The sequence below is a fragment of the Erythrolamprus reginae genome, chromosome 2 (genome assembly GCF_031021105.1).
Source record: "Erythrolamprus reginae isolate rEryReg1 chromosome 2, rEryReg1.hap1, whole genome shotgun sequence".
NCBI classification, from domain to species: Eukaryota; Metazoa; Chordata; class Lepidosauria; order Squamata; family Dipsadidae; genus Erythrolamprus; species Erythrolamprus reginae.
Window position 1 is genome coordinate 81522585 of NC_091951.1, and position 27820 is coordinate 81550404.

The 27820-nt window shown below is 38.1% G+C and overlaps 1 protein-coding gene across 1 annotated transcript in view; it reads right to left on the reverse strand.

Annotated features, from left to right (window-relative positions):
* Positions 1-2900: 2900 nt before the first annotated feature.
* CACNA2D3 (calcium voltage-gated channel auxiliary subunit alpha2delta 3) overlaps positions 2901-27820 on the reverse strand; it is a 700147-nt gene continuing 675227 nt past the window's right edge. Inside the window, exons 35-37 of the mRNA XM_070738505.1 lie at positions 5319-5431; positions 4710-4792; positions 2901-3267 (exon numbers count right to left, since the gene is read on the reverse strand). Of these exons, the coding sequence (XP_070594606.1) occupies positions 3175-3267; positions 4710-4792; positions 5319-5431 (289 nt within the window). The 3' untranslated portion in view covers positions 2901-3174. The remainder of the gene's footprint in view (positions 3268-4709; positions 4793-5318; positions 5432-27820) is intronic.

Sequence of the window (27820 nt, forward strand, 5' to 3'; positions counted from 1 at the left end):
CTGGGTGACCTGCAGTGCTGTATATATCAAGGCATCAGGATTTAAATCATGGGTTGGATAGCAGGCAAGACAGAGGGGGAGAGGATCACTGGAGAAAGGAGGAAGAATGACTGAGGAATTCAGCAGGAACAAGCAGAATCAGGAAGGAAGATCTCTAGAGCAGACTCCATGGTGAAAGGACTGGGCCTAAACTAGAGAAGACAGACCAGGAAAACATAACCAAAGTGATGCCTTCTTGCGAGGTTCAGGAAAAGGAAAAAAAACCCTTCTATTTCTGTAAGGTAAGAGGAGATGATGAATGTATTGTTAATGTGCCTAAAGGAAGAATTAACATGATAAATCAGTGATTGAGGATAACATCCAGGTATTGTAAGGTACTGTAATAGATGAAAGATTTAAGCCATTAAAAAAAAAACCTAAAAAAGTTTTGTATACAAATGTGTAACTTGTTGAACGAAGACTGCATATTAGAAATATAAAAATGAAAAAAAATCATTTCATTTGTACTCTAACAATACAAATTACTAATTCGGACAGGAACATTTTGGACCTTGCCCCCTGAAACAAAAAAGAGCAATTCCTACTAAGTATTGGAAAAGTATTGTCATATAATCAATGCAGCTGATTCAGTCACTCTTCATTGGTCTCTTGATTATCTTCATTTATTCTATTTCAACCTGTTTCGTTAATTGTTTTCCAAGATTTAGAAACTGTACAATTGCTAATGGTCTCTGCATTTACTTTTTATGCAGCCATACCGACTGATCTTTCTCTCTCTATTTTTTGCTGTTGTTTTGGTTTTGGATTTTGGCAACCATTGTTACTAAGTAAAGCATGATTGATCATTTGATTTTTGTTCATAAGTAATACTTTTGCATTTTTTCCCTATTATATATCATTCTGTTCCTCTGTTCCTTTCATGATTGTTTTGAAGTTTAATTCTTGTTTTTTCAACTATTTTATTTATTCATTTTGTTTATTAATTGGACTTTTATGCCACCCCTCTCTGAGGACATGGGGCGGCTTACAACATATAATAAAATAATGTATAACATTTTAGATCCAATTAATTAAACATAAAATTTAAACAACCCAAGCCATAAAACCAGTCATTCCCATTCAATCAACTTTCTCTCAGCTCATTCATCGGCCAGGGGGCAAGAATCTAATAGCCCCAAGCCTAGCAGCATAAATGAGTCTTAAGACTCTTGTGGAAAGCAAGGAGGGTGGGGGCAGTACGAATCTCCAGGGGGAGTTGATTCCAGAGGGCCGTGCCCACCACAGAGAAGTCTCTTCCCCTAGGCCTCACCAAGCAACACTGTCCAGTTGATGGGACCAGAAGGCCAACTCTATGGGACCGGACCTGTCGCTGAGATTCATGCGCCAGAAGGTGGTCCCAGAGGTATTCTGGCCCAATGCCATGTAGGGCTTTTGTGAGTTTTTGAAATTTGAGCAGTCCTTTCATCTTTTTATTCAAACCATTAATGGTTGAAGAGCAGAAAACTGAAGACTGATTCTTATGACACCTGCTCTGCCCAATCTAATGAGGAACCATTGATCAGTATCCTTTGAGTATAACTTTAAAACAATGTTGGTATTCATTTACTTGCCATGTCATCTAGCCTTAATTGACCTGCTATTCAGAATGTCATTGGGATAGAACAGCTTTGCTAAAAGTATAGTGTATGTCCATTGTCCCCACAATATACTAAAAAGAGTCACTGCAAAGAAAACTGAAATACTTTTGGGGTGGCAAGATTATTTTTCTTGATAAATCTATTCTGAAACTTGCTACGTATATCTTTTCACATTTTGCTGTCTTCAGTGAACAGCTAATAGATTGATGTTTTGTTACCTTTTATTTTATTTTCCTTCCTAAGCAGCACTTTTTAAATTCTGGACCGTCTGCCTATAATTTTCCTTTACAACCTAACACGCTTCCCACTTCCTTTCCTTATTTATTTATTTATTTATTTATTATTTGGATTTGTATGCCGCCCCTCTCCGAAGACTCGGGGCGGCTCACAACAAGTGAAAAACAATCCAATACAATCCAATTAATTAAAATATTATAAATTTAAGAAAATCCCCTATACTAACATACACACATACAGGCATACCATATATAACTTCAACGTGCCCAGGGGGAGATGTTTAGTTTCCCCATGCCTGACGGCAAAGGTGGGTTTTGAGGAGTTTACGGAAGGCAGGAAGAGTAGGGGCAGTTCTGATCTCCAGGGGGAGTTGGTTCCAGAGGGCCGGTGCCGCCACAGAGAAGGCTCTCCCCCTGGGGCCCGCCAACCGGCATTGTTTAGTTGACGGGACCCGGAGGAGGCCCACTCTGTGGGACCGAATCGGTCGCTGGGATTCGTGCGGCAGAAGGCGGTCTCGGAGATATTCTGGTCCAGTGCCATGAAGGGCTTTAAAGGTCATAACCAACACTTTGAATTGTGACCGGAAACTGATCGGCAGCCAATGCAGACTGCGGAGTGATGGTGAAACATGGGCATACCTTTCCTTGTTTCCCTGTATCATCGTTGGATGCCATAGTCTCAATTTTTTTGCCCTCCTCCCTGGAATAGTTTGCAATTATGTTTTTAGCATCTTTCTCTAGGGACTCTCTCCCATCAGGAACCCATCTGTTCTGTCTGCTACGGAATCCCACATACCTTTATTAAAATCTAGTTGAAAGCCATTTGATTATGCTCAGGGTTATCTTCTCTCAATAGCTTTCTCTGATTCCATAAATAAAGACATACATGTTTAAATAAGTATAAATAAAATATTTATTTATAGTTAAATACAATTAATGGCCATGTCAGATAAATCATCCACTAAAACATTTCAATTTTAATATACTTTATTTAAAAAGTACAGAGTTTTAAATTGTTTTCCATGGGGCAAAGCAGAAAGTAATGACCATTTGTACCTATCTACTGAAGAGGCTCGGTTCTTGATGAATGGTGATTATTGTATGGCAAATCCTTATTTGCATGATGTGCAAAAAAAGAAAAGAAAAATGTCTTTTATTTACATAATTTAGAGTTTATGTCATCCCATTGTTTAAAATCATGAAATGCTGATGTTTTGACTTATTTCATGTCTTCTAGTTGCACCATTTCTCAGTTCACAGTTTATCCATAGATTTAACAGGGCATCATGGATCAGCCAGTGTCACCTTGAGAAAATGACCCACAGCAGAGATAGCAGAAGAAGAGTAGGCTTAGCACTCAGGCCTGAAGCACCACCACATTCTCTAGCATTCTCCTAGAGATAAAATAAATACAGATGAAGGGGGGGGGAAACTGTATTTTAATAAATAAATAAATCAATAGAACCAAGTGTACTTTTAAAAAAGGCAACTTTTTTTTCTTTGAAAATGTTTCACTTCTGATCGAAGAAGCTTCTTCAGTTCTTTTTGTTTAATGATTTTTTAATTTTTTATTGTATAAAACACAAGAAAAGAGAATAGGAAATTAAGGGAAGGGAACAGGAAAAGAAGGTGTGAAATACAAGGGGAAATTTCTGGTCATATGTTTACAGCAAAGGCAAAAGAAATAATTTTGGCCATCTAGTTCTGAATATATAGTATTCAAGATGACCGTGATGAGATAATGGAAAAATAGAAAAAAAATAAGATATGAAAAACTGATGCAAATGGATGTAATTAAAGAGGTGTGACTAGTGTTGGGCGAACCGAACTTGCACAATTCGGGTCTGTACCGAATTTTGCGATATTCGGTATGCTGAACCCGAACCCAATTTTTTTAAAAAATCCATGCCAAAGTTCAGGTTCGACGTTCCCTCAAACACTGTGAAACGCCGCCGTCCAGGATGAGAGTGGGGAATCCCATCGTGGCATTCCCCACCTCCTTTTGCTTGCCGCACTGCAAGCAAAAGCAGCTAGGAAACCCCACAATGGAATTCTGGGGGCGGAGTTTTGACGTCACATATACTTCTTCCTGACCTCCCTTTACTTCCTTGGAAGAGAGGCCAGAAACATAGCTAATTTCTTAGTGTAATGGTTAGCATGCTCGACTTTGAATCTAACGATCGGGGTTCAAATCCTGGTGGAACCACCTTTTTAAATTTATTTATTTTTATTTATTTATTTATTTATTATTATTATTATTATTATTATTATTATTAGTAGTAGTAGTAGTAGTAGTAGTAGTAGTAGTATCATCATCATCATCATTATTTCCATGGGCACATCAGGAAGGTTCCCTTTTGCCCCCCAAGAGCTGGAGGGTCTTTTTAATGCTTTCTTTTTTTCCCCACTAAGAAAGGATTAAAAGGACCCAAACCTCTTTTATTATATAAAGAAAAATGATGATGATGATGATAATACTAATAATACTAATACTACTACTAATAATAATAAATAAAAAAATTAAATTAAATTTTTTAAAAAAAGGTGGTTCCACCGGGATTTGAACCCCGAGCGCTAGATTCAAAGTCGAGAGAGCTAACCATTGGCTATGTTTCCGGCCTCTCTTCCAAGCAAGTAAATGGAGGTCCTTTCAGCAAAAGGAACTGGGAAATCCCACAATTTCGATGTCATGGAGTGTTCGGGTTCGGTGACATCACCCAAATTTTTTGTAAAGTCTGCCAAAATCTGCTGAACCCGAATTTTGACGGATTTGTCCATCACTAAGTGTGACCAGTGAAAGAAAGCAGTTGTTTTATTGTTAGGATAAAGCACTTACCTCAGGATGAAATCCGTGACAAGATTCTGGACGTCTCCTAATCTTGTGAGATTTTAAGCGTTCGCATTTTAGGGATTCGTTATGTTCACAGAAGTTAAAGATATAGCTTAAATTCTGAATTTTGCCACATTCAAAGCGATTGAAAAAGCCATCTAGGTCAACATTTGACATTTGTATTATCTGACAATAGTTGTATTACCCCACCAATCCACTCCTGTTCTCTGCCTCTGGCACACTAGCATAGGCATTTGGACATTAATAAAGCAAGCATTGTTAAATTAATCAAGCAAGTTATTTCCTAAAAAGTATTCTTGATGTACTGCTATTGCGAAAGATTATCTAATTTTCCATCTCCACGTTCTAATGGCTTCACGTCTCCTGAAGATATTCTCTTTGTTTACATAATTAACTAACATCCAAAATTTGGAGTTCCACATCATGTATTTTCATTTTATTTGCAATAATTGAACAAATAATAGGTTGGGTTAAAGTATCACTTGATTTAACTTTTAACTAATTCCAAATGGTTTCACTAAGTGCTAGTTAACTATTTGCTAAATGTTTGTATCCAAACATATAACATTAACATCATTGTGAAGAAAAGGATATACCTTATTTCTATTGGTTCCATGGTAATTGGTGAAACTGACTCACAGTCACATTCATTACTTACTACTACCATGAAGAGATTGCTATTTTGAATTTGTTGGATAACAAAGGACCTGTTGGCAAAGAATAAATAATTAATATAATAATCGCTAAGAGAAAACTAATAAAGAATCAAAGATGGGCCAAAACGTTATGCTCCTATAGAACTTGGAAAGAAAAGTAAACATAGGAAGTTTCATTCTTCACCAGTGTTGATTTCCATCATCCTCTGAGATAATTATTTGTAGAATAATACAATAAAATCATTTGTGGCAACTTGATACTGCACATGGATTGATTTAACCCAACTTAACAATTACTTACCTATCTATTTTCCCTCTCTTTACTAATTAAATATGAAGTAGATTTTATTCTGCAAGGGACTTGCAGTCCCCCCAAACACCAATAAGTTGCATATATCATTAGTTGAGTCACTTGATCTGATATCTAAAGCTCCTCTGAAGTCCTCCTTTTCCAGGTCAAAAAGGAGATGGCCTTGCGGATAATGACATGTTTCAGAAGTGTAGCTCAATATTCTTTTACGCTACTGTCCTGACACTTCCATACGCATGTAGTAAATGATTCTATTTTTGCATAAATCTTTAAATCAGTTCCATGTAACATGTCATGACATATAACACCACTGAATCCAGAACAGACAATTTCAGTGGTCTGGCAGGGAAGCATGAAGTTAAATGAGGACTTGACGATGTGTAGATGTGGACAAAGGCATATTTCCACTCATACATCCTTACTTAAAATACATATTGTCTTACTAAGAAAATACACCGCTTTTTCCAAAAATCACAGAAAACTGAAGGAGGGAGAAGATTTGTAAGGGAGGCAGAATCCTTTGAACTGGCTCTGCGAAAGAAACAACAGGGGAAACTGCAATTAAAAGAGCACTAAGAGGAAGATTAAATGCTCTTGGGGTTTTTAAACTTACTGAACCCCCATTAAAATTACACTTACTGGGATCTGTAATGCGATGATGATAAACACAATGTGCATTTACAGTCTAACACACTAGGTTTGAACTTTCTAGCAACGTCTGCAAACAGCTGGACCTTGTAGCACAACTGACATCAGTGTAATGAAGCATCTGTGGCTTTGTGGATTTGTGGAGAGGGAACATAAAGGGGCCAATGAAAGGAAAAGAGGAACATTCCTTAACACAGTATTACAGCTATGCTTTAAATATGAAGATATATCAGAAAGTTACAAATATTTATCTGATCCGCAGGGGAATAAAACACAGTTCCAGGATGCCCCTTTCAGGAAGGGCCACCAGCCAATCCCATTGGTTGTAGCATTTTCAACAGCAAATCTGCATGTAAAATTAGCTCATTAGATACCTGGAAGGGGGCAGAATCCAGCAATGGATTTGCTGGAACTACACGTGGCATTTGAAGAAGGTTAATTTTGGGAGAGGGGGAATAAAAAGGGATTAAACACCAGAAATTTGGCTAGACTCTTCAATGATGTGGACTGCCCTGTATTTGGAAGTGTTCCCAGGGACATTTAAACATAGGAGGAAATGTAACATAAATGACACTGATTCAGGAGACATTTTGTCCCAAACTGCCTGGGCTGTGGATGAACTATAATGACTTAATAATATATTATGTTAAAGTTATATATAGTATAACTGATCCAATCCCTATCAGCACAAGCCAACTCCAGGAAGCCACCAGATAAGGCAAGGCTGATTTTACCCATCTGAAAGAACCAGAAGGGGCACAAGCTCCTCCAGCTTGTGGGATATGCTTTTAAGCACCTTCCAGCTTTGTCAAAATATATAAGGTACATCGGGGAATCTTGCTTTCTTGTATTCTTATTTTCAATTATATGTGCATAGAAAGAATCTGATCCTGGCAGATTCAGTGAGAATGTGGTTTTACTGGGTATTGCCTTTTCAAAAGGGATCTTGGTCAGCTATTCAGCTTACAAAAACCCATTTTAAAAATCTTTTAAATCGCCTACAAAATCACTTATTATTCCAGCCAGATTCCTGACTAGGGAGGGATGGCTCTTGTTATTTCTGGTCCACATCAGTTTCACCTGGGTTCATTCAAGAATTAATTGCATTCCATTTCCTTATATATCTGTGATTGTTTTAAAGAAACAAAAAAGCACAGGACAATTTATCTTACTGTTTAACATTTCTTTCCAAGGTTTAGCAACGTTCCCAAAAATAGGGGGTTTTTTTTTGCACATGTTGCTTTAAAATCTGTCTTTTGTATGAGAATAAGAACTCAAAAGACAAATATATGGACTTTTGATCCTTAGCCTTTGATCCTTTGAATTGTTCAACTGAGTCCCCTCCCTCAAAGTTTCACGTATGCAATGGCAAACAATAAACATCAGCACATAAACAGGAACAACTCACACCTCTGTCTAGTATCGTTTGTTCCAGTAAGGTGCATATATCTTACCTAAACCACTAGACCAGCGGTCCCCAAACTACGGCCCATGGGCTGCATGTGGCCCGCTGAGGCCATTTATCTGACATGTGGGTAAGTGACAGGAGCACAGGATGTGAACGCTGTCCACAGTTCCTCTAGCCTATGCAGCCGCGCGGGCAAAAAACAAACTCCGCGTAGGTTTTTCAAAACCTGTGTGGTAGAGCTGGCGCCATTTCTCCCACCTGACAGCTGATCTACTGTCAGCCAGGAGAAACTCCCGGGGGCTCTGATCCCCGCCCAGCTTTTCCGGCTGTGTTTGGGGACCACACACCACCCACTCCTATCGATTTTCTTCCCACTGCCAGGAAGAAACAGGAAGCAACCCCCCCCCCCAGGAAACAAGAGGCAGTGGTTGGATGGCCTCACCACCTGCGCGTAAAAGCAGCGCCCTGGGGAAAAGGCAGCGGACTACACCGGAGCTGTCGCCTTGCCCTCTCTTTCCACCTTTCCTGTAAGTTGACTTGTGGGGAATCTCATTTTTTCAGCAGAGAGATAGAGACACATCCCCTCAAGTTCACTCATCCTGCCTGTTTAGACTTTTTAATATTGGAATTGTTTTTTTAAAAAATAAGTGATCACATTACATGGGTCTCAGCTATATGTTAAATTGAAAAAGCTTTTTCACAGGATATTTTGTGGGGATAAAAAGAAACACACTCATAAAAAGCACCTTCTTATTTGGAGTCTTCTCATTTTTCAAGAATTCTCTCATATTTTTTAGACATTGGCTTTGTTAAATGTTAAGCGTACTTTAAATACAGATTGATAATTTGGGTGTTTGCAGCGGAGCCTCCCCCCCCCCCGAGGCGCATGGTGGGGCACAGAAGTTTTTGTGAGACAGCGGGAAAAGAAAGAGAGAAAGAAAGAAAAGAGAGAAAGGGAGGGAAAAAGAAGTGGAGAGGAATGAAGGAGAGAAGGAAGGAAGGAAGAAAGGAAGGAAGGAAGGAAGAAAGGAAGAAATGAATGGAGGGACAGAGGAAGAACTGTTTTTGGGGGGTGTAATCGCCCCCTCTTAACATACATTCAAACAACACAATATACCATCTAATTTTCCATGAATAAAATGCGGTATTTTGTTAGTAACTAATATCAATCATCAAAAAAGTTGCAAAAGTTTTTTTTTTCTAATTTTGTCATCCAGTTACATTCATTTTCCTTTAATTAAATTCCCTCCTCAATGTTCCTTCAAAAAGTACAACACCAATTATATTTAAAACTTATTAACCATTATGCCAAAGTGCTTCCTTCTTTCTTTATACATTTTTCTATAAGCCAAGAAAACCTTGTATAGCCAATCAGATGTTAACAAAAGAAAATTAAAAACAAAACATGAACATATATGAATTTCAGACTTCTTCCCCCCTCTAAATAGTATGTTCCCATTTTGGTTTTTACTTTAAAATAAGGTATGTGCAGTGTGCATAGGGATTTGTTCATAGTTTTTTTATATAGTCTGCCCTCCAACAGTCTGAGGGACAGTGAACTTGCTCCCTGTGTAAAATGTTTGGTGACCCTTGCACTAGATATTATGCATTTGGATACAATCAATCCCAGGTAACAATTTAGGGTCACAGACCCCAATGAATTGGATTCCTGCCATTGTTCTGACAAGCCATCAGCATCTTAATTTAGGTTTATTCATTTATTCCTTCATAGGATAGCTTTACTTACTTATTTACTTATTTATTTGGTCAATGATTAGCAACATAAAATAATAAAAAGAGAAATAAAGACTACAATTACAACCAGGATTAATGGAAGAAATGGGTGCAATTATATGCTGGCAACTATAAAAGAAATCAAATATAGAATACTCTGAATTACCGTAATAATGTTTATTTGCCCAACACTAATAAATCTGTGGATGAGAAAACTTTTTTGGCATTACAATATAAAGAGACCACATACAGATCATTCAGGTCTTCTCTGAATTAATATAGTAGTGCATTTTCAGACATCCTTATCTTAGATTCCATCTATGCATCATTTAATGAAGTGTTGGTTGCTTCTCCATACCTATAGTCTAATTAGGCACAAAAATGTCATGTCAATGTTTGAGTTTTGTACAAAATTAGTTCCATGTTTGTTTATATGCAAAGTATTACATTATCACTGTCAGTTGTATAAGAAAGATATAGCTAGTGTAGTGATGTCTATGGTTTCCACTGTGTAATTCAGAGGTATCAAATTTGATTTAATTGATGGCCGCATTAGGCTTAGGTTTGATTTCAGGGGGTTGGAGTGGGTGTGGACAGGATGGGTGTGGCCAGCTCAACGTCGCTCGTATTGGCGCACCTGTGGTAGCCCAAGTGCTCTGCCAGACAAAATGGGCTCCCAAGATCCACTTTTGCTAATCCACCATGCGCCAGTCCTTGTTGTTTCTAGGATAGCCCAGCAGGCCAAATCTAAGCACTCCAGGGCTGGAACTGTTCCCTGGGCCCCGAGTTTGATACCTCTGGTAACCCAAACATTAAAAATGTTCTCTTTTTGTCCAGGTTATTATTCCCAGATATTTTCAACAATATGCAAAGGAATTAAATTAAGAGAGGATGGAAACATGCAGTCTAGAATACATTTCTGAACTTCAACTTTTTCAGCATGATCAATATTGTGGGTGCTGGTTTACTTAAGGTGGAGAATATACCTCTTGCTTCCCATTTTCTCTGAGTTGGACTGAGAGAGAATAAGTCACCAGTCAGAAGGTCTTCAGGTTTCTAGGCTACCACCCTCATCACTATAAACCAAACTGATTTATAGATTGATTATATTGATTAAGGCATTGCTGGCTCTTCCTGACCAAATAGATTTTCTCCATGTGTCCCTAACCTAGTCTTTCAGGTCTTTCAATAGTGCTTCCATCATGACTGTAATTGAATGCATCCACCTTGCTGACAGATGTCCTGTTCTTTCCTTTTACCTTTCCCAGCATTACAGTCTCCTCCAGACAGCTAGGTTTTCACATAATGTCATCACAGAAAATCAATTCTGAAAAAATTAAATGAATTAAAGAAACTTCTTGCTGCACTAGAAAAATGATCCACTCAAGTATTATGTGGTGGAGAATCTCTTGTACATCACCTTATTGAAAAGGGGGAGTGTCACAGATTTTTAAAAAATCATTGATACAGCATGGAGCAATTCTAAACAAGAACAAGTAGTCCTTGGAAAATAGCAATGATTTAGATCCTTCAGGATTCAGATTAACACTTTGGAAGTCATAAAAACTGATAATTATCTCAATTGGAAATCACTGTCTGAATATAGTAACAAGTAAAATGTGGGTTAACCAAGGTCATTCTAATACTAGTTTAAGGAATTCCAAATAAGAGGAAAGATGTCAGCAGGAAAAGAAAGGGACACAGATTTCCACAATATTTGGCTACCAGTGATAAAACACAGATCTATTCTCTTTTGAGCAATAATAAAGAAGTGTATGATAATCTGTTATATTTGTCCAATCTTGTGAATTTTTATGCATTATGAATACCTTCAAGGATATGTATTACAAAAGCAATTCATTGCATCATTAAGCAACCCATGCTTGTTTGGATCATTATTTCAAAAATATTTACTTACCTAAACAGAGAAACAGAATGACCATGAGTGGGCAAAAGAGCAGTGGAACAGGAGCTATGTCCAGGTTTTGGACACCTTCTATAAGTTACTCCATTCTGAGTAACCTGGTTCAAAAATTGTTGCTCTATGACACACCATTTCAGTGAGTAAAGGTAACAACAACATGAGTTTTGGTACTAGATATTCAGTGATGGGCTCCTATGGGAACGGTCAGGAATGCAGTTCCGGGAGCAAAATTTGGAGCTCCAGCCCAGAGCACTCAATTTGCACTGAAAGATGTTGAAATAAAATGCATAAGCCACGCCCACAGTGTGGTAGTAAAATTTTTGGTAGCCCATCACTGTAGATATTGATATAAGGGAGGAAGAAGTATGCTACAGTGGTACCTCTACCTAAGAACGCCTCTACCTAATATTTTTTCTAGATAAGAACTGGGTGTTCAAGATTTTTTTGCCACTTCTTAAGAACCATTTTCTACTTAAGAACCCGAGCCCGTAAAAATTTCCCAGGAAATTTCAGAGCGGCATGAAGGGTCGGTCAGTTTCCTGCCATTCCCCCTTTAATCCCAGCCACCTCGGGTGTTTCTGGGCTGCCAATTTCTTTTAAGCCTTAAAGTTTTGGATTTTTTAGATTCCTCTCAGCCCACCTTCTTCCATAAGCAGTGACTGTCCTCTCCTCTTCTTCCTCCTCCTACCAAAATTCCGAGCTTTTATTTCTTTCCTAAAGGGTTTGCATACATTATTTCCTTTTACATTGATTCCTATGGGAAAAATTGCTTCTACTTACAAACATTTCTATTTAAGAACCTATTTATGGAACGAATTAAGTTCTTAAGTAGAGGTACCACTGTATTTCAAAACAAGTTTCTAAAGCAACTCCCAGACAACCATCAAATAACTCAAAGTACTTGTTGGTATCATGGCTATGGTTGAACAAGTACCAGGCTCATAGATTTCTTTGGTTTAGTTACATGTCTTTCGCACCTGTTGAAATAATCTTTCCCTAGTATAATCTAGATAGATTCTATTTTCTCTGGCAGTGGTTATGCTGGGATTTCATCTCACAGCTGTCTCATTCTGATTTTTCTTCCTGTTGGTTTAAGTCACAAAACAAAGTGCACACACATATATTCACAATTCATAATGTGGAAAATGATGTACAGTCTCTATTCAAATATCTGTTACTCACATAATTATCAGTTGCAAAACCCAAACCCTAATGGAGTGGAACAAACTTCAACCGTTCAACATGCAGATATCTGTTGTTTTGGTTTCCAATCCTTCTAATGTATTTTCCAGACTTCTGGCTAGATTTATAATTCACATTTTTTTTAAAAAAAAATCAACAGCTCCCTAATTGAATGTTACATCTAGATTTCTAGGCTATTTAAGAAAAAGAAGAAGGAATGGATCAGTTTTAAGCAATTAAAAACAAAAGAAATTATTAAGACAGTACCTGAAGTTCAGCATAGTTTAGTGAATAAACTTAGCTTATGGACAATTCGTGTTCGAAATAGGCAGTGGAAGCACATTTTTAGCCAGCTGGCCCAGCTTTGCTGAGCACTGAATTTGCTTATTTAACTGGGAAAGAAGAAGCTATTTCTAGTCTGATCATTATCTGGTAACCAGGAGCTGGAACGGGAATTGAACAGATCAATAATAATTACCCAGTCATATATTGGAAGGGGCCCAGGTCAGGAATCCAAGTGAAAACATCTTCCTTAAATGGTTTTCTAGCCTTTATTTGAACATCGCTAATGAAGTGGGAAACCCCTATCTCTCCAGGGAATTGGTTCCACTGTCAGGCAGGTCCCCCCCCTCAACACACACTAATGTTCAATTGGAATCTGCTTTCTTGTAATTTAAATTTGCTATTCCAGGTCCTGTAGTTTGCAATGAGAAAGAAGAAATCTTTAAAGAAGATATACTTGTGTATCTGGGCGGGTTAGAGAAAGATAATAGCTCTGAATGAGGCTGATGTTATGGACTTCTATGGAACCAAAGATGGCTCTACCAAAGTAGAATTGACAACAGCAGCAAAAGTCAACGAACTGGTGAATAAAGTGGTTCCTTGGATCATCTACTTGTGCTCCAGACAGCTGCTCTTTGTAAACTGATCACAGGACAGCAGCTTTCCATGGGTTTAGGTGCAGAGAGACAATTAAGTTAGAGGCCTTGCTTGCAACCATGGCAAAGTCTTTCAAAAGGTACTAAGCTCGCAAACCTTTCTAGGACAGCACTTTTGGAAATTCTCATTAACTATTTTTAAGCTAAAAATAGTTTTGGAATGATAACTTTATAAATGTTAGGTGAGTCTGTCTTTCATCCTGAATGAAAGAAAAACATAATTGAAATCTGAAATAAATGACAAAAAGCTAAATAAGATTTTGATTCTAAAATGTTATAAATAAACTAAGCATTCGGATAAAGTTGGAATTATTGAAACTTTTACAATAAGACTTTCGAATTAATTATAAAGTTAAAAACAGCTTCTAATGGGAAATTGACCCTGTTTTGGTTTTTACAAAACATAACACAAATAATTTCATGACTTCAAAAATGGACACTAGAGAGGAATAAAGATTTTAGGTAGAAGAAAGTCTGCAAGATGTAGTGCAAATGTTCTAAGAATTAAAATATTGAAAGATATTTCCGAAGAATGAAATCAGAAAATAGTAACAAATGTCAGTAATGATGTCTGCTTCTATGAATGGACTATGTTCAAAAGTTGTTGTTAAAGAAATGTCAGATATAAAAGAAAAAAATATGATAGGATACAATGGCATTTAAAATAGATTTATAACTGACAGTCTTAGAAAATATAAATTTAAAATGAAAATACAAATGACTGGAGCTGGATATATATTTTTTCCTTATTGGGTTTACAAAAAGAGGGTTGTTAACAGGGGCGGGCTACCATTCCCGACCATACCGGAATGGACGGGGAGTGCGCTCTCGTCCTCATGCGGGATTCAGCTTCTGTGCATGCGCAGAAGCTGAATCTCATGTAGGGACATGTGCGTATGAGATTTCCAGGGCTTTTTTGCTTCTGCAGATGCGCAGAAGTGAAAAGAACCCAGAAATAGGCAAAAACAAGGTAAGTGCCTGCTCGCTGCTGCCCACCGCCATCTGCTCCCCCACCTGCTCCGCCACGCCGCCACTCCCTCACTGCACACCCGGCGTTTCTGACCGTTCTGGCTGCTGCCCATCACTGGCTGTTAAAGCACTGAAGAACTCTGTGCAATAGGAAAAAGGAGAAATGAAGTCAAATACTATGACAAGATTTGAATGAATTAAATATAAATCCTGTTAGAAGTAAAAGGAAAGAATGCAAAGCTAGTTTATTTGATCAATATTAAAATAAGATGTGTTGAAACATATAGCAACTTTTTATGAATTGCTTAATTAATTTATTTATAGATAAGAATAACTTTAGAGAGGATGAAGAGTTACTAAATTTGTTTATACTTGATGCAAGTTTTAAGTCACTTCTTCATATATTTGATTGTAATTGTGGATAAAAAAAGACATGCATATAAGGAAAGGATTGGAACAACAAGTGAGAATGAGAGAATGATACTGTATGTTATGTATACAGTAAAAATATATTTGCAAACGATGTAATTAAGGAAAATAAGGAATGGTTAAGGCAAAGATAATGCAAAGTAATTTTTATGGACATTTAAAAATATTTTAGAAGTAGGTAAACTTGGCTAAACAAGGAGTCTTCAGAAGGATGAATAAATTTAAAAATAAAAGTGATAAAACATTTGATGAAAAAGGAAACTTGTGAGGCAATGCAGAAAAGAATATTGTGGAGTTTCTGTGGGAATAATAGTGATATTTGAGATTAATTTTAGTATATTGTATAACTGATTTTAAAATCAAAATAATGCCTAATGGTGAATATTTTAAAGCAGCATCTGCAAAAAAGAATTATTGAATTATTCTGATGACGGTTGAGGTGTTAACGTTTGTGTCTTGACTTAAATTGGCCTATTACTTTTACAATTTCTCTGTACTGGCCAATTTTAATATTTTCCTCCTATTTTGTTAGCAAGGTGCTGTTGATCATTTAATATACATTACAAAATACTATTTCTTAATAAAAATTCCTTTAGTCTGTGGAGAGGGGCAGCATACAAATCCAATTAATAATAATAATAATAATAATAATAATAATAATAATAATAATAAATGGTGAAATACATGAATCTTTCCTCAATCCATTAAGCAGCAGATCATGATCAAAACTAATTTCTGCTTTTTATTCTATATTTTTCTATCAAGGCAATGTGGCTAAACTGGCTTTTACAAAAGAAAAGGTAGATTTGAGCTAGGATTTCAGAGTAATGTCTAATTAAAATTATTTTAGAACACAAAGTCAATATTGTACTATCTGTTGGCAAAATTACTCTAGTTCTCTATTGCTATGCAATACAATGAGAGTTTACTATTTTTATCCTTTCCACTGGATTCACTGGGAACAAACTAGATATCTCGGTCACAGGGAAAATATAGTATCCTATTATTTCCTTGGGGGGGAAATGGATCTGGAGATAGATTCAAACAGTTAAGATTTCTCCATGCATCACAGTAGCACAAATTTTATTTTGTCTACTGTTAGGATTTCTCCATAAAATTCTTACAAATGTTACAAAACTATAATTACAGATGTTAAAAAATAGAACTTTAGTAAATGTGGAAACAAATAGGTTTTCAAACCCAAATTAACCAAGCCAGATTTTTTCCCCAAAATTAAGATTTTGTAGTTTTATAGTTGAAAGGCTATTCCGTGCTTGTTGAAACCTCACACTCTTTGCCATGCAACACTATTATTATTGCAAAAGTTGTAAATTATGTGTTCTTGCATTTCATCAATTCAACACTGGTAATAGATGAAAAGATTTATTACCTGGTTTAAACCCTTGCCCAAATAAGAGCCAATTTACAATAACATTTGACTTCCTAAATTTGGCTGAAATGTACTCCTATTTTAATCGGTTTTCTTAATCCAAATAATTCCTCCCATGTATTTCTAACAACTTAGCTGAAAATATTATGACAATAATAGTCACCTTGTGTTTAAAAATGATCCCCTCCCTATGTAAACTATAATCTTTAACTTAAACCCTTTCTGTGGTGTATTACAAATGAAAACATTAGACTTTCCAGCAATTCCATTTTAGTAGTATTTTTCAAGAAGGAATATAGTTAGTCATGGATTTGGGATGGAAGAGAAACAGGACTAGTCATGGATGAGCTCCCTTGTACTTGGTTCAGAAATTATCTATTTTTTCCAAGTGAGTCTTGGGGGGGAAAAGAAAGATTTTTCTAATCTGATTCCAGTAAAGCTCAGGAAATAAAATTAAGGAAACTTCTGCAAAATAATTTGGCAATTATTTTTACTTACCAAGCAGGAAGTTCCTTGTGACAAGATATGTGACAGATTTCAAAGGGAGTTCATCAAAAATAAAGAAGCAACTTAGGTATCTTCTTTATTGAATCAAATATTTGCTTGGGTATGTGCTTACCGACAGATCCAATCTCTGCCAAAATTAATAGATTTTATAACTTTTTATGGCTCCTGTTTAGTATTCAATTATTTCCTAGATTCCCTGACTGATGTCAGGGGAAATAACTAAGGCAGAATACCAGCAAATAGCCCGAGCCTGTAAAGATGAAGTGAGGAAATGAGATAAAGCTCACTATGAAAAAAGGCTTGTAACAAGAGTAAAAAGTAACAAAAAAGTTTTTTCCAACATATTAAAAACAAGAAAAAAGTCAAGGAAACAATTAGTCCATTGCAGAGAGAAAATGGTAGGAAGGTGACAAGCAGCAGGGAGAAAGAAGAACTACTCAACACATTTTTCACATCTGTCTTTACACAAAGGGAAAAAACAGCCCAACCTATCAAAAACAGCATCACAAAAAACATATTAGGAACATATAAGTTAAAATAGGGAAGAAAATGATAAGAGAACCCCTGTCCACTTTAGACAAATTCAAATCACCAGGACCAGATGGATTACACACCAAGGTTCTGAAGGAACTGGCAGATGAGATCTCAGAACCACTGAACTATATCTTTCAAAGATCCTGGATCACTGTGGAATTGCCAGAGGAGTGGAAAAGAGCTGATGTAGTTCCCATCTTCAAGAAAGGGAAAAAAAACAGATCCCGGAAACTACAGACCTATCAGCCTGATCTCAATACCAGGAAAGATTTTGGAAAAGATAATCAAGCAATGAGTCAACAGACACCTAGAAGCAAACAAAGTAATAACCAAAAGCCAACATGGGTTTGTCAAAAACAGATCATGCCAGACTAATCTTATAGCATTCTTTAACGAAGTGATAAAATCAGTGGACCAGGGGAATTCTGTTGATGTGGTTTACTTGGACTTCAGTAAGGCTTTAAACAAAGTAGACCATAACCTACTACTAAATAAAGTAGCAAAATGTGGGATGGACAGCAACACATCCAGATGGATTCAAACTTGGCTAACTAACTAAAACTGGCTAAGTAGGCCCCACAGAGGCTTCTCCCAGCCTTTTCTGGCCCTGTTTCCTCCCAGGAGATTCCTAAGGAGGCCCCATGGAGGCTTCTCCCTGCCTTTTCCGGTTACAGTTTTGGAGGTTCTTGAGAAGAGGCAAAAAAAACCATGAACACCCACTTCTAATATTATGATCAATCTTGATAATTCAAGATTTGTGGACCTCAAGTCTCAAAATTCCCCAGCCAGCATGGGAATTGAAGCCCATAATCTTAAAGTCGCTGAGGTTGGACACCCCTGATTTAACCCATTACAGAAACTCAGATTGCTGGAGCTGCCTATTATAGCCTCCTCTATCATACACTCATGCCTTTGCATTTTTCCTTATTAAATGAAGGACTTTGCTAATCCCTTAACTTTGTGATGTTCACAAACTTGACCTTCATAAGTATTTTCTAACCTCTAGTCCAGGTTATTTATTTCCTAGTGGTTGGAAGGCTTTCCATAGTATCCTGAATGTGAGTTCAAAAGATTACTGCATCAGTCTGTTTTAGTAGGGAATACCAACCATGGCTTTCCTTTCTTCTGGGCAGTGTTAGGAGTTGTTCTTTCCACAAAACCTAAACAGTCTTCTCCCCAAACCTATGTGGCATGTGGCATCCTCTCTTTGTTTAGGAGTCAAAAAAACATTACTATAAAGTTCTGCAATTGTTTGGGGCTTCAAAGGAAAAGAGGACTTTTTACTATTGTGACACATTCCTTCATCAACTTATCCAGGAAGATGTCTTGGCATTGTTGGTTCCTTGTAAGCATTTCCTATGTTCAATCCAAGAATTTCTTATCTTCATTGATAAGTTGGAATGGAGATAGGTTTATCTCTATCCATTTCGTTTTCTTTTTAAGGATAACCTACCTGCGCTTGCAACATGTTTAGTTCTTGTCTTCGAAAGCAAACATTGCACAATCTACAACCATAATACTACAGTAGTTTTCTCTATCTCCTAGGAAGAGGAGGAGGAGCACTGACTTACTCTCTGAAAAGTGGCTCCTTTATTTTTGACCCTGAAGTTGCCTCAACTAGCTAGACAGGAAGTAATGCTTCATTTAGAAACAATGGGCTATCAACAGCCCTCAGGAACAACTAGTCAAAAATCAATCAGCTGCACTAATCAGTCAAGTCCTTGTGAATATCTTCAAATCCCTTCAAAGTCTCCTTTCAACATCTGATTGCTTACCCGATTACTCATTTTAATCAAAAGCTGACAGCAGATTACAGTAGCTACAACCATCCATTACACGTATGTGAAATTTAAGTGCCTATCAAAATATTTTGCACAATAGTTAAAAATTAATGTTTCTACACTTCTTTAAAAATTCTCATTGGGTACCAATAGGTAAGCTGGATAAATATTAATACAAATTATCTTATTCAAATTGTAGAGGCAAATATGACGGAGCTTTGAGGATTGGCGTGGTTCTGACAACAATTATTATGGGATAGAAACAGTTAGGATTAGGAAAGGGGGAAAAACTTTCCTCCCTCTTCCTGCCAATTGGAGTGGATGCTTTTTAAATTTTACAATGTTTTCCTTTAGAAAATCTATCAAATTTCAGATTCTTATTTGTATGTTAAGGACAAATACATTTAAGAACATTTTTCTGTTTTCTTTGAACTGCAAAGCTTATTTAAGTCCTAGGTTTTAAGAAACCATCCAGGCTCAACTGATCAAAGAAAAATCCAGGCATATACAAATAGATGTGCACAGGTTTGACAACTCATGAGGGAATTTCAGATGAAGAAATGACAAAGAAAATATATTGTTGACATAAAGACGCCATGTTACTATAAGCTTAATACTAGAGATAAGTAGACGCTAAGAAAATAGAAATTATAGGAATATTTTCTAGCACTATTTTGACAGCACTTTGAGTCTGCCCAGTTTATTTTGGAAGATGATCCACTGGCTGGCTACCAGATTTAACTTTCTGGAGATCTGCCTGCTGGACTGCTAGTGCCTTGGGTTTGGTCTACTTTGGGAGTAGGAGATTGAGTAAGTATTGTGGCAGCTGCTAGCCCTAGGGTTGGGGGATTAGTGAGGGAAATGTTGAATTTATTTTTTAAAAAAAACATTTATATAGCTGCCCATCTTAAAAGCAAACACTGGGTGGCTTGCAACCCACAAATGAAACAATGTATTTAACAATAAAAGCAAAAGATACAATACATCCAAGAAGAGAAAATCTGGTGCCACACAACCACACTTTTTGATGCAGATCAAAATATCCTCATTCCGCTCTTACCTCAGCCTATCCTAGTGCTTAGGAGTGGAGCCAGCTCTTAAATACTTTCTGGAAGGTTAAAAGGCTGTTGGTGATGGTGGGGTGTTGTTGGATCTCAAGGAAGATGGTGTTTCATAGGTCAGGGGCTGCAATGGAAAAGTTACACTTCCAAAGACCTACAAATACCTGCTACTTGCTCTGGTGGGCTGGGCAGGTATGCTTAGGGGAAGTCTGCCCTGCAGACTGACCTGATTCCATTCCATGTAGGGCTTAAACAGGTAATGATGTTTTAAAAGAATTAAATTGCTGTAAATGATAGTGAATATTTATTTTTGTGAAGGTATTGCCTTTATATTTACAGCTGCACCATACAAACACATTGTCAGAATACTGGAATACTGTATAATCCTAAAACTGAATTATATTGAAATAATTAAATAGAAATTGTTTGAAGGATCCTGAGCTAATAAAAAAAAGCATAGATAATCAGAGGCCTGAGATGGAATCTCTTATCTCTAAAGGCAACAGCCAAAAACATTTGCCTCCAGAAAAGTGAGCTAATGCAATACAAAATTTGGCCCTGGTATTTAAAGGCTTGTAAATCAAACCATTCTCACTGGACTGTATATATAAAATATTTCACAATTAACTTCTAACCTCTCACATAGTTGAAGTAGTTATATTCACTCCCTTTTTTTCCTTTGATGTTTTCTTTTTTATACCTATGTACAACATGATAGGAAACCTGCCAAATTGCCCCTTGCTTTTCTTTCCTTCCTTCATTTTCAATTCAGTTATGTATTTATTTAAACTACAAGGTTCTGCTAGGAAAGAGGGAGCATATGCATGTTTTCTTTTCTTCTTAAAAAACACATTAAAAACCCCCAAACCTTCATCAATTAGGCTACAAAAGGAACTGGAAATTCCTTCATATTCACCTAAAGATAAATCAAGTGAACCTGAATAAAAATTAAAAGAAAGTTATTGGGAGTTTCAGGTGACAGATGCTGCAATCTTGAAATTGTAACCAAGCAATAAATTTCATGGAACTCATTTGAATTACTTCTCCATAAATCTGTTTAGGATTTCACAATTTATAAATACGATTTGGATCATTATTTTCTTCAGTTTATTGTAGACACGTCTATCTTTAAAAATTGAAATGAATGAGTCAATAATCATTTCCTGGAAAATGTGAAAAGCACTGTAACAATACCCAATCTTCTAATTCTTGTTGACAGGCACAGAGGTTCAGAAAATATAGCCTGACTTCTTCTGAATTGCTTTTTAACTAGAAGATTAATTTCATAATCAGTGGGATATAGGATGTCAAAAATTATTGATTATGCCTGCCAAATCATAACCAAAACGGCATTCCTACATAATTCTTATTTTCTTTTAGGCTCCTACATTCTCCAAGGCCCCTATATTTTGGGAAATAATGTAAACACTGCAATTCATGAAGTACAAATAATGCATTTTTTTCAAGTGGAAATAGAAGAAAGAAATCAACTCGCATGTGTTACACATTCAAAAGTGGATTAATTATTTCCAGAATTTGAGTGTTGTCTACTTCCACACTGAGGAATCTTACAACTCATCACGCTTATTGAAATTAGGTCATTTTATATCTTGTACAAATGGCTTTTTGACATATGTTTGTGGCCAAGAAGAGAAAATAGTGATATTCATATAATGTAAACTTGGCAAGAAAACTTGTGGAAGGTTAACAATGGCTTCTATGTAAATTAATTTCAATGTCTCCTCAAAGGACTTATTTACAGTTTGGATGTTTGAATAAATCTCTGAGTTATCTAGTTCCTATAGATTTTAAGATGGCTTATAATCAACAGAATAAAACACAAATGAAAATTGTTGAATAACTTAAATATCATTTCATCCCTGGACAATCAGGTTCTGCTTGCAGCTGGTTGCAATCACCTAGCAATGTAATGGCGAACCTATGGCATATGCGCCAAAAATGGCACACAGAGCCAGAGCCCTCTCTGTGGGCACACCAGCCATTGCCCCAGCCCAGCTCCACTGAGCATGTGTGCATGCCTTCCACTGGCCAACTGGTCTTTGGGTCTCTGCCACGCATGCACGGGGTGGGATGCATCCAGGGATCACATGCAGGGGGTTGGACTTGATGACCTGCATGGTCCCTTTCAACTCTAGCAATAAATAAAATAAATAAAATAAATAAAATAAATAAAATAAATAAAATAAATAAAATAAATAACAAAATAAATAAAATAAATAAAATAAATAAAATAAATAAAATAAATAAAATAAATAAAATAAATAAAATAAATAAAATAAATAAAATAAATAAAATAAATAAAATAAATAAAATAAATAAAATAAATAAAATAAATAAAATAAATAAAATAAATAAAATAAATAAAATAAATACCTCGTCTTACGAAATTAATTGGTTCCGGAAGTAGGTTCATAAGGCGAAAAGTTCGTAAGACGAAACATTGTTTCCCATAGGAAACAATGTAAAAGCAATTAATGCGTGCAAAAAGAAAAAAATTGCAAAATGGCGCTCTTCTGGGTGCCGGCGCCCGGCTGTCACCTTTTAAAACAGCTGGGGGGCTTCTCGGCGTTCTCCCGAATGCCGAACCCAGAAGTTCGGGTTCGGGTTCGGGTTCCAGAGGCTGCCGAGAAGCGCCCGGCTGTTTCAGAAGGTTACAGCTCGGCGGCGGCGCTTGGCGGTGTGCCATTTTTGCGATTAGTGGTGGTGTTTTCAGCCAAGCTGGAGGCTGGAAAGGAGGTGGGGAATCCCAATAGGGAATTCCATGGGCGGAGCTTTGATGTCACGAAGATGTCCAACTGGTCGGACATCTTTGTGACATCAAAGCTCTGCCCATGGAATTCCCTATTGGGATTCCCCACCTCCTTTCCAGCCTCCAGATTGGCCGAAAACGCTGCCGTCGATCGCAAAAACGGCGATCCGCCGAGCGATGCCGCTCGGCTGTAATCTTCTGAAACAGCCGGGCGCTTCTCGGCGGCCTCTGGAACCCGAACCCGAAATTCTGGGTTCGGCGTTTGGAAGAACGCCGAGAAGCCCCCCGGCTGTTTCAGAAGGTGACAGCCGGGCCGCGGCGCTTCTCGGCGGCCTCCTGAACTCGAACCCGAACTTCTGGGTTCGGGTAAGGGAGAACGCTGAGAAGCACCCCGGCTGTTTTAAAAGGTGACAGCCAGGCGGCACCGCCCAGTGGAGTGCCATTTTGCGATCTGCGGTGGGTTTGTAAGCCGAAAAAAGTTTGTAAGAAGAGGCAAAAATTTCCGAACCCCGGGTTCGTATCACAATGGGTTCGTATCACGAGGGGTTCGCATCATGAGGTACCACTCTATATGCATGTGTGGGTAACCTTGCATTGCATTTTGGGACCCTGTGCAGCACTCCTGTGCTCTGTTTTGGCTTCCAGGTTGGTGCAGAAGGCTTTTCAGGCCTGGAAGGCCTACTGCACCAACCTGGAAATCAAAAAATGGATGAGGGGGAGCAGGCACATTATTATTATTATTATTATTATTATTATTATTATTATTATTATTATTATTATAATTAATTAATTAATTAATTAATTAGATTTGTATGCCACCCCTTTCCGCAGACTCGGGGCGGCTCACAACAGAGATAAAACAATATGTAATAACAAGTCTAATATTAAGTCTAAAATAACAATTAAAAGCGTAAACCCCCATTATATTAAAATCATACACACAAGCATACCATACATAAAACTGCATAGGCAAGGGGAGTTGTCTCAGTTCCCCCATGCCTGATGGCAGAGGTCGGTTTTAAGAAGTTTACGAAAGGCAAGGAGGGTGAGGGCAGCCCTAACCTCTGGGGGGAGTTGGCTCCAGAGGATCGGGGCTGCCACAGAGAAGGCTCTTTCACTGGGTCCTGCCAGACAACATTGTTTAGTCGATGGGACCCGGAGAAGGCCAACTCTGTGGGACCTAACCGGCCGCTGGGGTTCGTGCGGAAGAAGGTGGTCTCGTAGATATTCTGGTCAGGTGCCATGAAGGGCTTTATAGGTCATAACCAACACTTTGAATTGTGACTGGAAACTGATCAGCAACCAATGCAGACTGTGGAGTATTGGTGTAACATGCACATACCTAGGGAAGCCCATGATTGCTCTCGCAGCTGCATTCTGCATGATCTGGAGCAGTGGCATGAGTGACTGTGAGCAGTGACTCCCGGTCCAAGTAGGGCCGCAACTGGTGCACCAGGTGAACCTGGGCAAACACCCCCCTCGCCACAGCTGAAAGATGTTTCTCTAATGTGAGCTGCGGATCGAGGAGGACGCCCAAGTTGCAGACCCTCTCTGAGGGGGTCAATATATAAAGCATGGTCTCCCCATGTGCATGCACGGGTGTTGATTGCAGATTGCATGCACATGCGCAGGGGTGGGGTGCATGGGGGAATGTAGCACACACAGTGCATTATGGATGCCAGCATGCGGGTGTGCTGATGGACACTGTCACATGTGCTTTTGGCACACAATGACATAAAGGTTAGCCACCATTGACCTAGCATCTCCCCCTTCATTGAAGCCTCTTTGGTAGAACACTGCTTGAATAGTGTGTCGGGATGGCAACTAGGAAGGGACCAAAGTGACCGTTGGAGTGGAAAGGTTATTCCATATCAAAGGGGCTCTGTGCCCAAGAAGCGTTTGGACCCCCATCCATTTTTATTTCAAAATCGGAAACCCATTGAATGCTATACCAGTCAGGACAAATTTGTAGAGTTATGAAGGCCAGAAGCATTCCGTAAAGCCTGCAAAAGGACATTCGCTGGGAAGAGATTAAGGCTGGTTCCTCCCCAACTGAGTGGACAAAAAAGAAAGGGAAAATAAAACACAAGAGTAAAGGTCATCTCTCTCTCTCTCTTTTTAGCTGAGGGAGCCAGGGTCCTCTGAAGACAATTTCTGTGATCATGTGATCAGCATGGCTAAACACCGAAGGCACACTGGAAACAGTGCACCATCCAAGGCCATCGCAGGAGGGCACCTGTCAGTGCAAGATTTGGCTTCTGGCACATGTGCAACAAGCAAATCTCACATGAGGACGTGCACATGAGTGAGATTTTGGTGATTTTCACCTATATTTTTGCTTCCGCGCTTGCACGGAAGGAAAAAATTGCTGAAAATCACCAAACTCTCAGTTGCGTGAGCATCTTCATGTGAGATTTTGCTTGCTGCACATGTGCAGAAGCCAAATCTCACGTGGGATGCTGTGTGCGTCTTGAAAATAGCTACCAGAACATAGCACCTTACTGTTCCGGTAGCAGGCCATCACTGATTGGAACACTGTTACATTACCACCAATGTGGTACCTATTTATCTACTTGCATTTGCATGCTTTCAAACTGCTAGGCGGGCAGGAACTGAGACAGGAACAGGAGCTCACTCTATTGCTCAGTTCATGAGTCTTAAACCTGGGCTTTCAGCTTTCCAGCTAACAAGCTTAATGCCTTTAACTGCTGAAGACTTATGCAATTCAGAAAAGTATATGTCTAGCCTTCTTGTGAAGTCAGTTTCCTGACCTGATCTACATCGTAGAGCTGACAATATTAGATAGGTAAATCTATCTATGGCAGAGAGTTAGAAAGTAGCAAAATCGTAAATTTTAAAAAGCTTTATAACTCGAGGCTCGACTACTGTAACGCTCTCTACATGGGGCTACTTTTGAAAAGTGTTCGGAAACTTCAGATCGTGCAGAATGCAGCTGCGAGAGCAATCATGGGCTTCCCTAGGTATGCCCATGGTACACCAACGCTCCGCAGTCTGCATTGGTTGCTGATCAGTTTCCGGTCACAATTCAAAGTGTTGGTTATGACCTATAAAGCCCTTCATGGCATCGGACCAGAATATCTCCAGGACCGCCTTCTGCCGCATGAATCCCAGCAACCAGTTAGGTCCCACAGAGTTGGCCTTCTCCGGGTCCCGTCGACTAAACAATGTCATCTGGTGGGACCCAGGGGAAGAGCCTTTTCTGTGGCGGCCCCGACCCTCTGGAACCAGCTCCCCCCAGAGATCAGAATTGCCCCCACCCTCCTTGCCTTTCGTAAGCGCCTTAAAACCCACCTCTGTCGTCAGGCATGGGGGAATTGAGATATTCCTTCCCCCCAGGCCTATACAATTTATACATGGTATGTTTGTGTGAATGTTTGGCTTTTAATAAGGGTTCTTAGCTATTTTAAATATTTTAAATATTAGATTTGTTATATGCTGTTTTATTATTGTTTTTAGCCGCCCCAAGTCTATGGAGAGGGGCGGCATACAAATCTAATAAATAAATAAATAAATAAAAAATAAAATAATGCTCCCAGCTGGAGCCATAAGCTTTCATAAGCCAATACAGCCATTCCCAAAATGGTAGTTTGCTTTTTCCTGGTAAGCATGGCATTTCTGAGGACTTCAGCTCCTTGCATCATTTTCGAGGGTAGCTCTGTGTGCAGTTACTTGCAGTGATTCAAGCTCAGGATCATGGCACTTACATAGATTTAATAGGGCAATAGGTCTCTACAGGAAATTGGGTAGGGGCTTGCTATTGCTTTATCTACCACATGTATATTATTTAAATTAGTTTCCAGGCTGGAACAGGCAGAAAGAAATCTGCAAAAGCTTTCAGATTATATTATTAAAACATTGTGTGAGACACGCTTAAAAAAAAGTGACATATGAATCACAGAGCCAATTTAAACATGTTCCCTCTGATGTGGTATAATCCCAAACAGTAACTGTACCTCCTCAGGATCCATTTATGGAATCTCTTTTATGAATAAACTCCTCCAGCAACACAGTTTCCCACATTTTATGTTTACAGAGAAGCCTAACTATTGGGTACCGTGCTTTGAGTTCTTTCTTTCCTTTCTTTCTTTCTTTCTTCCATTCTTTCTTTCTTTCTCTTTCTCTCTATCTCCTTCCTTCCTCCTTTCCTTTCCTTCTTTCCTTTCTCTTTCTCTCTATCTCCTTCCTTCCTCCTTTCCTTTCCTTCTTTCCTTTCTCTTTCTCTCTCTTTCTTACCTTCTCTCTTATCCTCTCTCTTAAAGGAGGTAAATTCCTGCTCCACAAAGAACCAGCAAAACTATTCAAAAGCACTGTGATGTCAGAAGCAGAACACTGAGAATCTGCCCTATGTCACCATTTGCTGATTGCAAATGGCAGTAATTGTATAAATTATACCATGAAGAATGTTCTCCTGAGTCTTTAGCATTTATTTCTTTGGTTTATTATTCCTTGCTGTGAAAAAAAAAATCATGGGTGCCTTGAGATCAACATATTATTAGCATAGAAGATTTATTTCTATCACAGAATATGCAATGATTTTCTGAGAAAATTTATCACAATTTGTTATTCTTAAACTACATAATAAGTAAAGTCATTATTTCTACTGATTCAATCCAAGTATACTTCCTGACCTGAAAATACTTTTGATAATATCGAGTATGTTTTTATTTCACATAGGGAAAAGCTGGCCATATTGAATTACAATAAATATCATTTTCGAGGGTAGCTCAGATTCATATTTATTGAATCTGATTAATAAATCATACACAAAGCATTAAATGATGAGGATATCACATCAATGTTTCCCTGTCCTAAACTTTGTTAAAAAAAACCGGAA